This window comes from Cydia amplana, chromosome 9, assembly GCF_948474715.1.
Source record: "Cydia amplana chromosome 9, ilCydAmpl1.1, whole genome shotgun sequence".
Lineage (NCBI taxonomy): Eukaryota > Metazoa > Arthropoda > Insecta > Lepidoptera > Tortricidae > Cydia > Cydia amplana.
In genome coordinates, this window is record NC_086077.1 from 10,349,439 (window position 1) to 10,361,473 (window position 12,035).

The following is a 12,035-nucleotide window of genomic DNA, read 5'->3' on the forward strand; positions in this document are numbered from 1 at the left end:
AGTACAGTGAGTATGCACTTTTGTCACAGGCGATGCCGCTTGCCACGATTGTTCCTAACTCAGAGCATGTTCCTTAAGATTAAACAAAGCTGATTTGGCCCGGTAGCTACAGGTCCTATCTATGCTATATTTCTTTTTGCTCTACCGGACGCAAACACTAAATGTATAAAGTTACTGGATTATAATGTTCTTTTTCTACTCCAGCACTTAAATGTGTCAATTAAATGACTGACAGTGATATCTAAAGCAATGTCATTTGAATGCTTTGTCTATAGGCTCATAAGATGACTGCTAGCAGTCATCTTATGAGTATAATACAACTGCTTTATTTTTTTTAAAGATACAAGTTCCGATCATCTTGATTGAAAGAGGTATGTTTTCATTTACAATAATAACTCTTTTTTTTTTAAATAATAACTCAATTTTTTTTAAATAATAACTCTTTTTTTTAATAATAACTCTTTTTTTTTTTTTTGCTGCAGCTGTCATAGAAAAAGTAATGTATGCAACAGCTCATAATTGGTTCTTAAAATTCTCGGGTCTTTTTTTACAAAACTCGACTACGTCTCGTTTTGTAACTTCGACCCTTGAATTTTAAGAACCCTTATTATATCACTGTTGCATAAACTACTATTGTTTGATTATAAATGTAACAACATTGCGTATGTTAAAGTTTGCACAAAATGAAGACGTACATTTTTATAAAGTCTAGTGTAATGAATATGAATAATAAAACTCCCGTGAGAGTCAGGTATGTTGAAAGTCATGTCGTGAATAATGTCGAGCGATAATCGTCTAAAATTACGTGAGTATACGTACCTAACAATAATGTTAGTATGCATAATAATATGAATATATTATGTATACGAGTATAATTTGTAGATCTTTAGAGTAAATATTACTCTTTGATATGAAACAGTTTATAATGATTATTAATGCAACTCCAGTAAATTTACTCTGTATTTACTAACCGTAAAAATAGAGCAGGAAAATTGTGTTTACTATGTTAAATTGTTGTTACCGAACTTTGATTATATTATATTATATATAAAAAATATATTATTATTATATATTATGTACATATTTTAACGTAATTTTAATAAACTATGAAGTGAGAACAAAATACTGAAAAAACGAGGTTCTTTCAATTTCTCAGAAAAAATAAACTACTAAGGTACCTACTCCCTAAAAATACAAGTCCTATGATTTTGAATTTTACTCATCCAATTAAAATCTAGTAATATAAAAAGCTAAAATATCTTTAGCGTTAATTAAAGTCAAAAAATATTTTCTACGTGGATAATTATGTCTCAAACTAACAATCTCCAGGGAAGGAAGGTTTCATTGAGACGTCAGAGGAAATTGATGGGCTCTCGAGCCGTGACCAATATAGGCGAAGGGGTGAGCCCGTCAGCCGAGTCAGTCGCTCGGCCGGCGGCGTAGTGGCCACACGTTCTCCCACACTAAACGGGTTCCACGCGCCTGACAGCCCACGTGGCTTGACATGTGTCATCATGTTTTGATTCCCGCGCGTGTTTACTTTTGAGTCTTCAATGGGAGTTACTTTAGCTTGAAAAGTGGTCGGTTTTCTTTAACTTTAACGGTGTTTTGGGAACTTTGGTGAACTTTTTGAGGATGTACGCGTTTGCGATTATCGCCGCTTTCCTGATATTGCCGGGGCCATCAAGTATCTACTCGGATAATTTAGGTCGGTGAGATTTATCGTTGTTGTAATTAATTAAGCTGGCTTTTCGGAGGCTTATTCCCTTAAGCTCATTTGACGTACCAAAATGATATTGCAAATGTATTAATTGCATGCGCTTGCTCTTCAGCGTAGCCACATGTTACCTAGCGAACGCACTTATATATCTATATTTAATTAGCATTTCTTTAGTATTGAAATATTGTGGCTGACACATGTATAGGGTTTTACAAAATGTCACATGTTTTGCTTTGTTAAAGTAAGTAATTTAAATGTGTATTGTATGCTATCAAAATGGACTATGAACTCATTACGTAGATAAGCACGCCAAACAAAAACACGAGGCAAAACAAGGCCAGTAACTGTTTTGTCACAATACATCCTAAGCATAATTGACTCGCCCTTTCCCCACATTGGCCCTTTTTGCTTGTTTTCGATTAATTAATAAAATAAAATAATAAATTGGCCGTTAACATGGTACAGAACCTACTACTTAACTATTTAAAACTGTAATAACTCATGAATAGCGCAGGTCGCAATTAACAAATAAACATCTCTTCATATTAAAAAGTACATTTACAAGTTTTAGGACGAGATGCACTAGAGACAATTAATGAACTTATCGTTAAATATGGCAGCAGAGGTTAAAGTATGGCAATTTGGCCAAAGGTCAGCGTGGGAACTATAGCCCTATAGCTCTCGTATTTGAGAGGAGGTCTGAGCCCAGTAGTGGGACGTTTATATTATAATACATACAATATTAAGATTGATTTTGAATAATGTGTTTTAGCTACTGGGATACTGACCGGGGTGTCTTAATTATATATAACTAGCGACCCGCCCTGGCTTCGCACGGGTTAACAAATTATACATAAACCATCCACTTGAATCACTCTATCTATTAAAAAAACCGCATCAAAATCCGTTGCGTAGTTTTAAAGATCTAAGCATACAAAGGGACAGACAGACAGTGGGAAGCGACTTTGTTTAATACTATGTAGTTCAGATAGTGATGATAGGAAACATAGCCAGTTTGAAAACAATAGCCATATTAAAGATAACTAAAGATACGTAGATCATATCAGATGGAAGTTCAACATATTCTTATTACGATCAAACGCAGACTGATCGAGCATTTATTACACTTTAAGCGAAATTGAGCTTTCAGCGCATAGCTTAAGGAATACATTAGCCTGTTAGACACGCTGTAAAAGCAATCTCGTTTAGCGTTTTCATATTGACTTATTTGTAGATACTTTTATCCTGGTTTGAAAAGAGCTTTATTGGGTTTTACTTGTAAGAAATGTTAGTAGGATTTACGAGAACAATCAAGAATAATGATAATTCTAGACAATTGGCGTGTTGTTAGATTGTTGAAGGATAGGTGGTTTTTAGGGTTCCGTAGCCAAATGGCAAAAAAGGGAACCCTTATGGATTCGTCATGTCTGTCTGTCCGTATGTCACAGCCACTTTCTTCCGAAACTATAAGAACTATACTGTTGAAACTTGGTAAGTAGATGTATTCTGTGAACCGCATTAAGATTTTCACACAAAAATATAAATAAAACAATAAATTTTGGAGGTTCCCCATACTTAGAACTGAAACTCAAAAAATTTTTTTTATCAAACTCATACGTGGGGGGATAGGTCTTCAGAAATGACATTGAGGTTTCTAATATCATTTTTTTCTAAACTGAATAGTTTGCGCGAAAGACACTTCCAAAGTGGTAAAATGTGTCCCCCCCCCCCATAAAAGTATATGATGTACAATTACCATGCAAACTTCCACCGAAAATTGGTTTAAACGAGATCTAGTAAGTAGTTTTTTTTAATACGTCATAAATCCCCTAAATACCCTTCATGGGCGAGTCCGACTCGCACTTGGCCGCTTTTTATACATATGATTTTCTATCTAGGTACTTTATGTTATTAATTATTAACATACCTACTCGTAGGTAAAGTCAATGTTACAAACATGGTGATTTGGTGGAGTGTTTTAAATATTGATTAGATTTTTGTTTCCTTGAACATTTCTTAAAATAAAATATATTTAAATTACCTTACAATCATAAACATTAGTAGACAAGCATTGAAAAACCTGTAGACGTATATTCATAATTACAAAAAAAAAATCAATTCTTTGAATATACGTGAGTCTTCTTTACACTGCACTGTTAGGCGCATGGATCTTACTCTGAGATGGAAAATAAAATAAAATAAATAAATATGTTATGTAAATTTGACTAATTATGGCTCCAATTAGGAATCATTATATTTCATTGAATTGAGCCTCATTTCGCTACGCTTGCGCAACGTTTACTACGACGTAGCAACACCGTAGCTTTCACGAAGTTTCGTAGCAACGCCTCGGTTGATGCATTATAGCCAAACTAACGGCCTGAGGGCCTACCGCAAACCATGTTCGACTTGTCGCCTCTCTGTGGCACTTGTAAATTCGTACGTAAGTTTGACAGGGAGGCAACACGTCGAACGTGGTTCGCGGTAGGCCCTCTGATTCGAACTTTAAGATACGTCAAAAATTTGCTAAAGATATGGATCGGATATGTACTTAAGTGTAAGGCTTGAGTGGACGCTCGAGTTGGGCGTGCAGCGGGACGGGGCGTGCGGCGTGCATGTTAAACAAATGCAAACGTATAGGAGCGGCGTAGTTAGTACACGCTGCTCAAATCACTTGTGAGCCCGACGCCACGCTGCACGCCCCGCCGAACGCTCCGCTTCGAGCGTCCACTCAGGTTTTGACACTAAGTGTAAACTTAGTGTCAAAAGTTTTTGTTGGAACAGACGTCTCTTTCGACTCTGTAAAAACCTAAAAAAAGTTAACAACGACCAACCATCCACTCTCGTTTTCAATTGGTGACATTGGTGTAAAAGAAACAGGTATATGTATCTATGAGAAGGGTCCCCTTCATGTGTATAAGGATCGTTTCCATCAGATAAGGGTTCTTAAGCAGCATTAGGACCCTTCTCTTAGGGAAAGCAACACATTTTAGGTTTGTGGACTGACTTGAAACCATCCAGGGGTACCGCTGCTGTGCAGGCTGAGACAGAGCGACTGTTTCGATACGGTATTGGGGCTGTATCGATGCAGAATCGTGTTTACTTGTGCGGAGTATATGACGAGCGACAGTCGCGGTCTTTTTGCGATTTCATCGCATCTGAATCGCTGCAAAATGTCTACATGTGCGACCTCACCTATTTGTCATTAGTTAAGGATATGATTAAGTTCTGACTAGCCTCCTCCTAGCCTCTAATCGAGTGCCGGCAGGCTTCATACTAAAATAAATAGGTACTCTTAACTAAGTTACTGCCATAGTAATTTATGTGTAAACCGAGAACACGCCTTTGCGAAACTTTCTGAATATCAAATTTTGCGGTTTTTAATCAAGACTACGCTGGGTGTTACTAGATTATAGTAAAATACAATTTAATTTTAAGTTCAGGTACACATACATAGTGCAGCGACTTTGGTCTAACGTTCTGAACTCGTACGTTCTGAACTCGTATACAAATATAGAGTTATATAGGGTTGATATGGGGAAATCCATTACAATTGATTAACAGTAACTAGTAACACTGCATCCTCAATCAGAATGTAATCTATAAAGATTGTTAGAAGTTGAGAAGTATTTTATTTTTATATATGCGCATACGGAATAAATAGTTTCAGGATAAAAAAAATGGAAAACTATAAAAAAAGGTCAAATTAATTTGTAGAAATCCAATTACAGACTTGATTAATACAAAGGAAAGTCGCTATGTTCGGAACATCGAAAACAAGCTTTGTCGTAATACAATTGTCATTTTAAGTAACCTTTGATGTCAAACGTACATTTTGTTGCCTGGGGTAGGGCTAGCTGTATTGCTAATTGATGAATATCATATAATGTCACGGGGCTGTAATTCTAATTGCTCACAAAGCATTCGTCTACCCTTTGCCAGTGGAAGCGAAGTCTTTGATCACGTATAACCGTTACTGGACTAGAGGTTACGGTTATACTGGTTTCATAAAGATCGGTAAGAGTTTAGAATAAAGGCCAGGATAGGTCACGCGTGTGTCCCTCGTATATTAATTAAAAACGTGACAACACGAATTCGCGTCGTGACCGAATCGCGTTAGGGCAACCCTGTTTTACAGGGTTTTAAAACGCAAAATTATCTTTGACCCAGTTTTATGATCCTGGCAATACCATAGTTATTATTTATAATTAAATAATTAATATAATTCAATTGTATGTGAATTTTATTTATGGTATAAGGACTTGAGTGGCAAAAAAACTCGTAAACAAATTAGATATTGTGAACTCAAATAATACATTTTTAGGATAAAACCATTACGTTACCAGTTTACATTACCTATGTTACGCATTGCGGCCTTTGTATTCTTGCAGATTTTTTTACATGAACTGTATTTCAGTCCTTTGAACTAAACTTCACTGCTAACAACAGGACTGCGGCTTCATCCTAAAAACCCATATGCAAAGCTTTTCGTTTTAACGAACTACCAAAAAACAGAAAGTTTGAAACAGGTAGTTATTTCTGGTTAATGGTTTTCCTCGCCAAGTTTTTACATTGAACCGGAAACGTCATATAAGTTAAAAGTTTACATTAAACTTGGTTAATCTCATAAGTACACAGGATAATACTTATTTAGGTACTAGGTAGAGATGAATACCTATAATATATCTTGCGGTGATGATACATATGTACATATATGTACACTGAAATACCTATTTTGTGTTAAGCATTGTTTAAACGTGCAACTGCTCATTCCATTTGCGTTTAAATAGAGTATAAACCTATTATAAGATTAAAATCAGTTTAGGCTTCGGAACTTCTCGGTTGTTGTGGGACAGAAACGAAATTGCTTTTATTTCTCCACGATAGTAGTCTCCTTACACTGATACCACGAACTTTTAACTTTTATGTAAATTTTTCACATCTTCGAAAGTCAAACTTAACTACATATTTTTTGTAGCAAGGTGGTCTAATTTTACGTAAAATAAGTATGCTTACTACATTAAAAATCAATGATAACCGGCTTCCGTTTGTTTAGACGAAGGGTTCCAACGGCCAAACTCAAGAATTATTGAATTTCTATTTAATTTATAAAAAAGCGTAATAAAAAGTAAAAAAAAGCCTATTCTCAACATTATGTTACCTGAGAACTTAGAGTGAAAAGAACCTAATATACTGGAAAGACCTCACGTGTTTGAACTAGTTTGAAGTTGGCAAAGTCAGCGGACTACCAGTAACATGGTTGGGGGGACTAGGGGATACGGATCATACGGATCATTAAAAAAACATATAAAAGCGCTACATTCAGCTCGGAAATGCATCCCAGAAGTGTACAATAATCCGCAATCCCTCAATAGTATGCACTTTGAAAAATATTCTCTCTCTATAATATTCAAGCTATTTCCAGTCTGTGCGGTGGCCTAAATTCGATTCGGATATCACGAGAATATTCTCCCAACAATACGTTGTCATACGCTACGTCAAGGAATGTCACATGGAAACGTGGCTTAGCGCATAAAAGAAACCGAGAAAGATGCACCATCTTTAAAATATTTGTCGAAGTTTGTAATAATACAACTGTCATAACATAAAAGTAGGTATTCATTGGTCACGAGGCTATTAAGTTCTTATATGATTTGTCAATGGATTGTTGATTGGTTAGCGCAAATTACATTTATTTTGAAAGACGGTTCAAGTCTCCCAGTTTTACCCTGGTGAGTTAAGATAAAAGTCTACTTATACCTATACTCGTATTGGGACTGCCTGACGCATATAATGTTTTACATTATGGCAGATACATTGGAACGACAAATTTTTAAAATTTATAAATCAGTCATAAGACCTGTCGTCATGTATGGATCAGAGTGTTGGCCCCTAAAGGTGACGGATGAAAAGAGATTGCATGTAGCGGAGATGAGAATGGATAGGATAAGGAATGAGTATATACTCGTAAGAGGAAGCCTGAAAGTTGCACCCATAACAGAAAAAGTAAGGGCAAACCGCCTAGCGGGCATGTGATGCGGAGGGGCGAAAGTCATTGTGACGAGAAAGTTATTACGAATGAATGTGGAGGGAACTACAAGGAGAGGAAAACCGAGGAAAAGGTGGATGGACTGAGAGAGATGATATGAAACGAACGCAAGTGAATGATGAGATGACGGGTGACAGAGAGGTATGGAAGAGAAAGATATGCTGCGCCGACCCCAAGTGAATGGGACAAGGGCAAGAGAATGATGATGATTGATGACTTTGGAACGACAACTGTAAAGGGTAAGTGATTATTTTTACTCTATTTTCTTAGGTTTAATTTAGTTTATTTTCAACTAAGAGATAGTTATGGGTGACTGGGTAACTAAGAAATATATGGGGCAAATACTCAGAACTGTAAAATATATGTATTTGAAAAACTATTAGAGGGCGCACTTTGTAGGTACGCTCCATTACCTGCCATTACTATTGATGCTGTCTTAAAGTAGGTAGACGGTACTATATTAATGTAATTAGGGTATCTATAAATGGATGAAAGAAAACTAAACTAAATTAGGTAAGAAAAATGGTAATGAAATTCTAAAACATTACTTTCGCAAAATAGCAAATGATACCTGTGGCCCATTCCTAAACGCCCGTCCATGTGTCCTGTCCATGCTGTCTCCCGCACACTAATGAACTAACGTTAACTTGAAATTGAAAGCACTCAGTAACATAATTGTACCGACTTTCGTACCGAAAATAGGATTTCATTTTTATAAATAAATTTGTTGCTTACTTTGGCTAGTGGAAACTCACACTGGGAGGGTTGTTAAGGTGACATTTGGATGACGTGAGTGACGGATTGATTGTCATAATCGTGGCACAGCGCTGGAAGTCGCCAGCAATATGCTGAAATGAGACAATATTTCATGGCACTTTCTCCTTTTTATGTTTTTCTGTTTTCTCTTTTGTGTTTGTGCTTACGAATAAATTATTTATATTTTTTATTTTTAGTAATGTAGCTGCAGCTGAAATCCGAAAGTCACCTTAATCGGGAATAGTGTGAGAAGAAGTGTGGTAACTTTCTTATATTTTCTTTGATATCTCTTAGGGGGGCAGGCGTGATTATGTGTATACAGGGTGGATTTTCTTTTTGGGTCAGTGAGGGCAGCTACCAGATCACGTGCTGCTACGAGAAAATGGTCTTAGAAGACCTTCCCTCGATTTCAAATTAATGAAGATTGGCTTTTACAGATTTTGGAAAAAACATACAGGGTGCGAGAAAAAGGTCATTTTTGACAAACTTTTTTTTTGATGCCAATCGATCCCATTCCTATTGAGGATCAAAAGCTTATATGGAAGCAAAAAAAAATTTCCGGCTAGAAAAGCCACAAATTGAGGAAAACTTTTCCCATACAATTTGTATGAAAATGAAAACTTTTATTTTTCACATGCTATTTTTGTATGCCAATCGATTCCATTCCTATCCAGTATCAATAGTTTCTTTGGGGTCAACTTACGGTAATGTACTAAAAAGCCACAAATTAAAGAAAAAAAATTCCTTACATTTACTATGGAGAAAACGTGAAATTTAATTCACAGTTTTCTATCCGGCCAATCAGTCCTGTTACATTTAAGAACCATAATACTGTATGAAGACATTGCTGTAGGACTGATGGGCGAGGTAGAAAATTGTGAATCAAATTTCACATTTTCTCCATAGTAAATGTATGGAGAAAGTTTTTATAAATTTGTGGCTTTTTAGTACATTACCGTAACTTGACCCCTAGGAAACTATTGATACTGGATAGGAATGGGATCGATTGCCATACAAAAATATCATGTGAAAAATACAAGTTTTCATTTTCATACAAATTGTATGGGAAAAGTTTTCCTCGATTTGTGGCTTTTCTAGCCGGAAATTTTTTTTACTTCCATACAAGCTTTTGATCCTCAATAGAAATGGGATCGATTGGCATCAAAAAAAAAGTTTGTCAAAAATTACCTTTTTCTCGCACCCTGTATGTTTTTTCCAAAATCTGTAAAAGCCAATCTTCATTGATTTGAAATCGAGGGAAGATCTTCTAAGACCATTTTCTCGTAGCAGCACGGGATCTAGTAGCTGCCCTCACTGACCCAAAAAGAAAATCCACCCTGTATATGTAAATTCACACGGACATATTCGGATATGCTTCGTTGGGATTCGCTGTGTAAAGTCGTTGTTCCATCTGTCCAATATCTTGGTCCAATGTGTATTTGCGTCTCACATTTCGCTTAATGAGAGAGTGAGACGCAATGCACATTGGTCAAAAAAATTGGTCAAGTGGAATACCACCCTAAGACAGGTGCTCGACTCGCATTAATTTGAGCCAACTCCATGCATACTGCGCTATAAAATATTCAGGGTTTACACTTTGCATTGCATTCAGAATGTAGGAGTTTTGCAGTTAAATAAGAGCCCGGGTACTTATGAGAGTTATTATAATATTACTGCAATATTAATACCAAATATAATCTTTACAATTACAATTTTATTAATAACGTATGTACCTAACATATGAATTTAATACTGCAGCGAAGTAAAAACAGTGCTCTGATACTTTCGTCTATACAAAAATGTGTTGTCTTTCTATAAAACTTCAATAGGTATTTGATGACCGTATAGGTAAAACTTGATTACCTATATACGTACTTCTATAAGCGTGCAGCATACATATATCTACATATTGTGTATACCTACTTACGCTTATACTCAAATTATGTAGTTTCATATTTTAGAACATAAACGGGTGAGCGGACAGGAGCCGACATAAATATTTTCTCTCACAGCTGGGTTGTATTAAGTTTTTCCTCTACTTAATTCATTATCCATTTTCCTCTATACAGATAAATAAATAGCATCCATTTATTTATAGACATCTATCTACGACATATCTGCAGACATCAAAAGACAATATGTGAGAATGTTACATTCTATTTGAATAAGCATATTTAAGGCTAAGTTGCTGCGAAAGGTAGGAAATATAATATGATACCCTTTAAAGTCACCTTCGGTTATAGTAATTTTAAAGAGACTATTTTCATTTAAGGATATTAATTTAAAAAGCATTTAGTACTTCCTAATACACTTCACTAAGTGTATTCACGTCGTTCCGACATGCGAGCGAGATGTCGCTATAATACGTGCATAGCGTTGCCTCGCTCACACATCGGAGCGACGCGACGTACGAATCGTATCCAGTGCGCTAAGCGCCATAATGTCTAACTAAACAAACAATATATAAATTGTGTTTTGGTCGTGTTGGCGTAGGTATTGTATTGTATTAATTTATTGCAATTCACATGTTAATGTACATTACAGGTTTTCCAAGTACTTAAGAGTATAGGTAGGTACACAAATGACACATGAGACCCTATACTAGGTATTATAGAGTTGCAGACTTAAGTCGGTCTATCTGTTGTAGCCATCTCTTCCAGTTAGTCTCACGTACGACAGCATGCATGAGAATGGCTGCCAAGTATTCATTTAAACTTGATAATTGCATTCAGACAACTCAAGCGTTAGTTAGAATTCAGTAAGTATGATCATTTGTTGCCTATTACCTATAGCGCAAGATACTTGCAACTCCTTAAATTGTTGTAATACGGACTGGTAATGTAGGGTATCTTTTGAACCAACAATAATGTTAGATGAAAATATAACGTACCAAAGGGGGCACGTTACTTAACAGGTTGCAAAATACTTGCGGTGAAAATACGCGTAGTTATTTGTTTTACAAGGGGGCAAATTTGTTGTTTAACCGCTCGTGCTAATATTGATACCCGAGCCAGCGAAAAACCCCAAAATTTTACTAGTGGTGGGAAAAGTGGAACCTTGAGCGTTGCGAGGGTTTCAAGGCACAAGGGTTATGTAAACAAATTTTGCCATCGAGTGAAAAACAAAATGTTAATTACAACAACGTGAGGAAAATACTTACTAACTGTAAAATATCAAACAAAATCAATTCAAATCAAAACCAAATGAACGTTATTAAATAAGTATATAACTATCTTTCAAAATAATCATTTAAAAGTGAATTCTACCAGACAACATAAGGAAACTACTCAAAATTTCCATTAGATTACTTTGCCACACATGTGGATAAAATGTAACTTTCTCATTAGTTTTTGAACACTCAAGAGAGCCTTTACCAGTTGGTGTGGTGAAAAATGCATTAGCTTTTTTAGATGTCTAAGAAGTGGGTACCGTACGTAAAGCATATGCCACAAAGATACCTGTTACTTACTTACAATTCCATACGGAATACAATCTCTAGATTGCACGAAA

General features: G+C 35.9%; 1 protein-coding gene across 2 annotated transcripts in view; it reads left to right on the forward strand.

The window, feature by feature from the left end:
* Positions 1-1,298: 1,298 nt before the first annotated feature.
* LOC134651131 (protein eva-1 homolog C-like) overlaps positions 1,299-12,035 on the forward strand; it is a 44,261-nt gene continuing 33,524 nt past the window's right edge. The window contains exon 1 of one of the 2 annotated variants that reach the window (XM_063506155.1): positions 1,299-1,708. In XM_063506155.1, coding sequence (XP_063362225.1) covers positions 1,636-1,708 — 73 coding nt within the window. In that variant the 5' untranslated portion in view covers positions 1,299-1,635. The remainder of the gene's footprint in view (positions 1,709-12,035) is intronic. The other variant, XM_063506156.1, reaches the window with a different exon arrangement.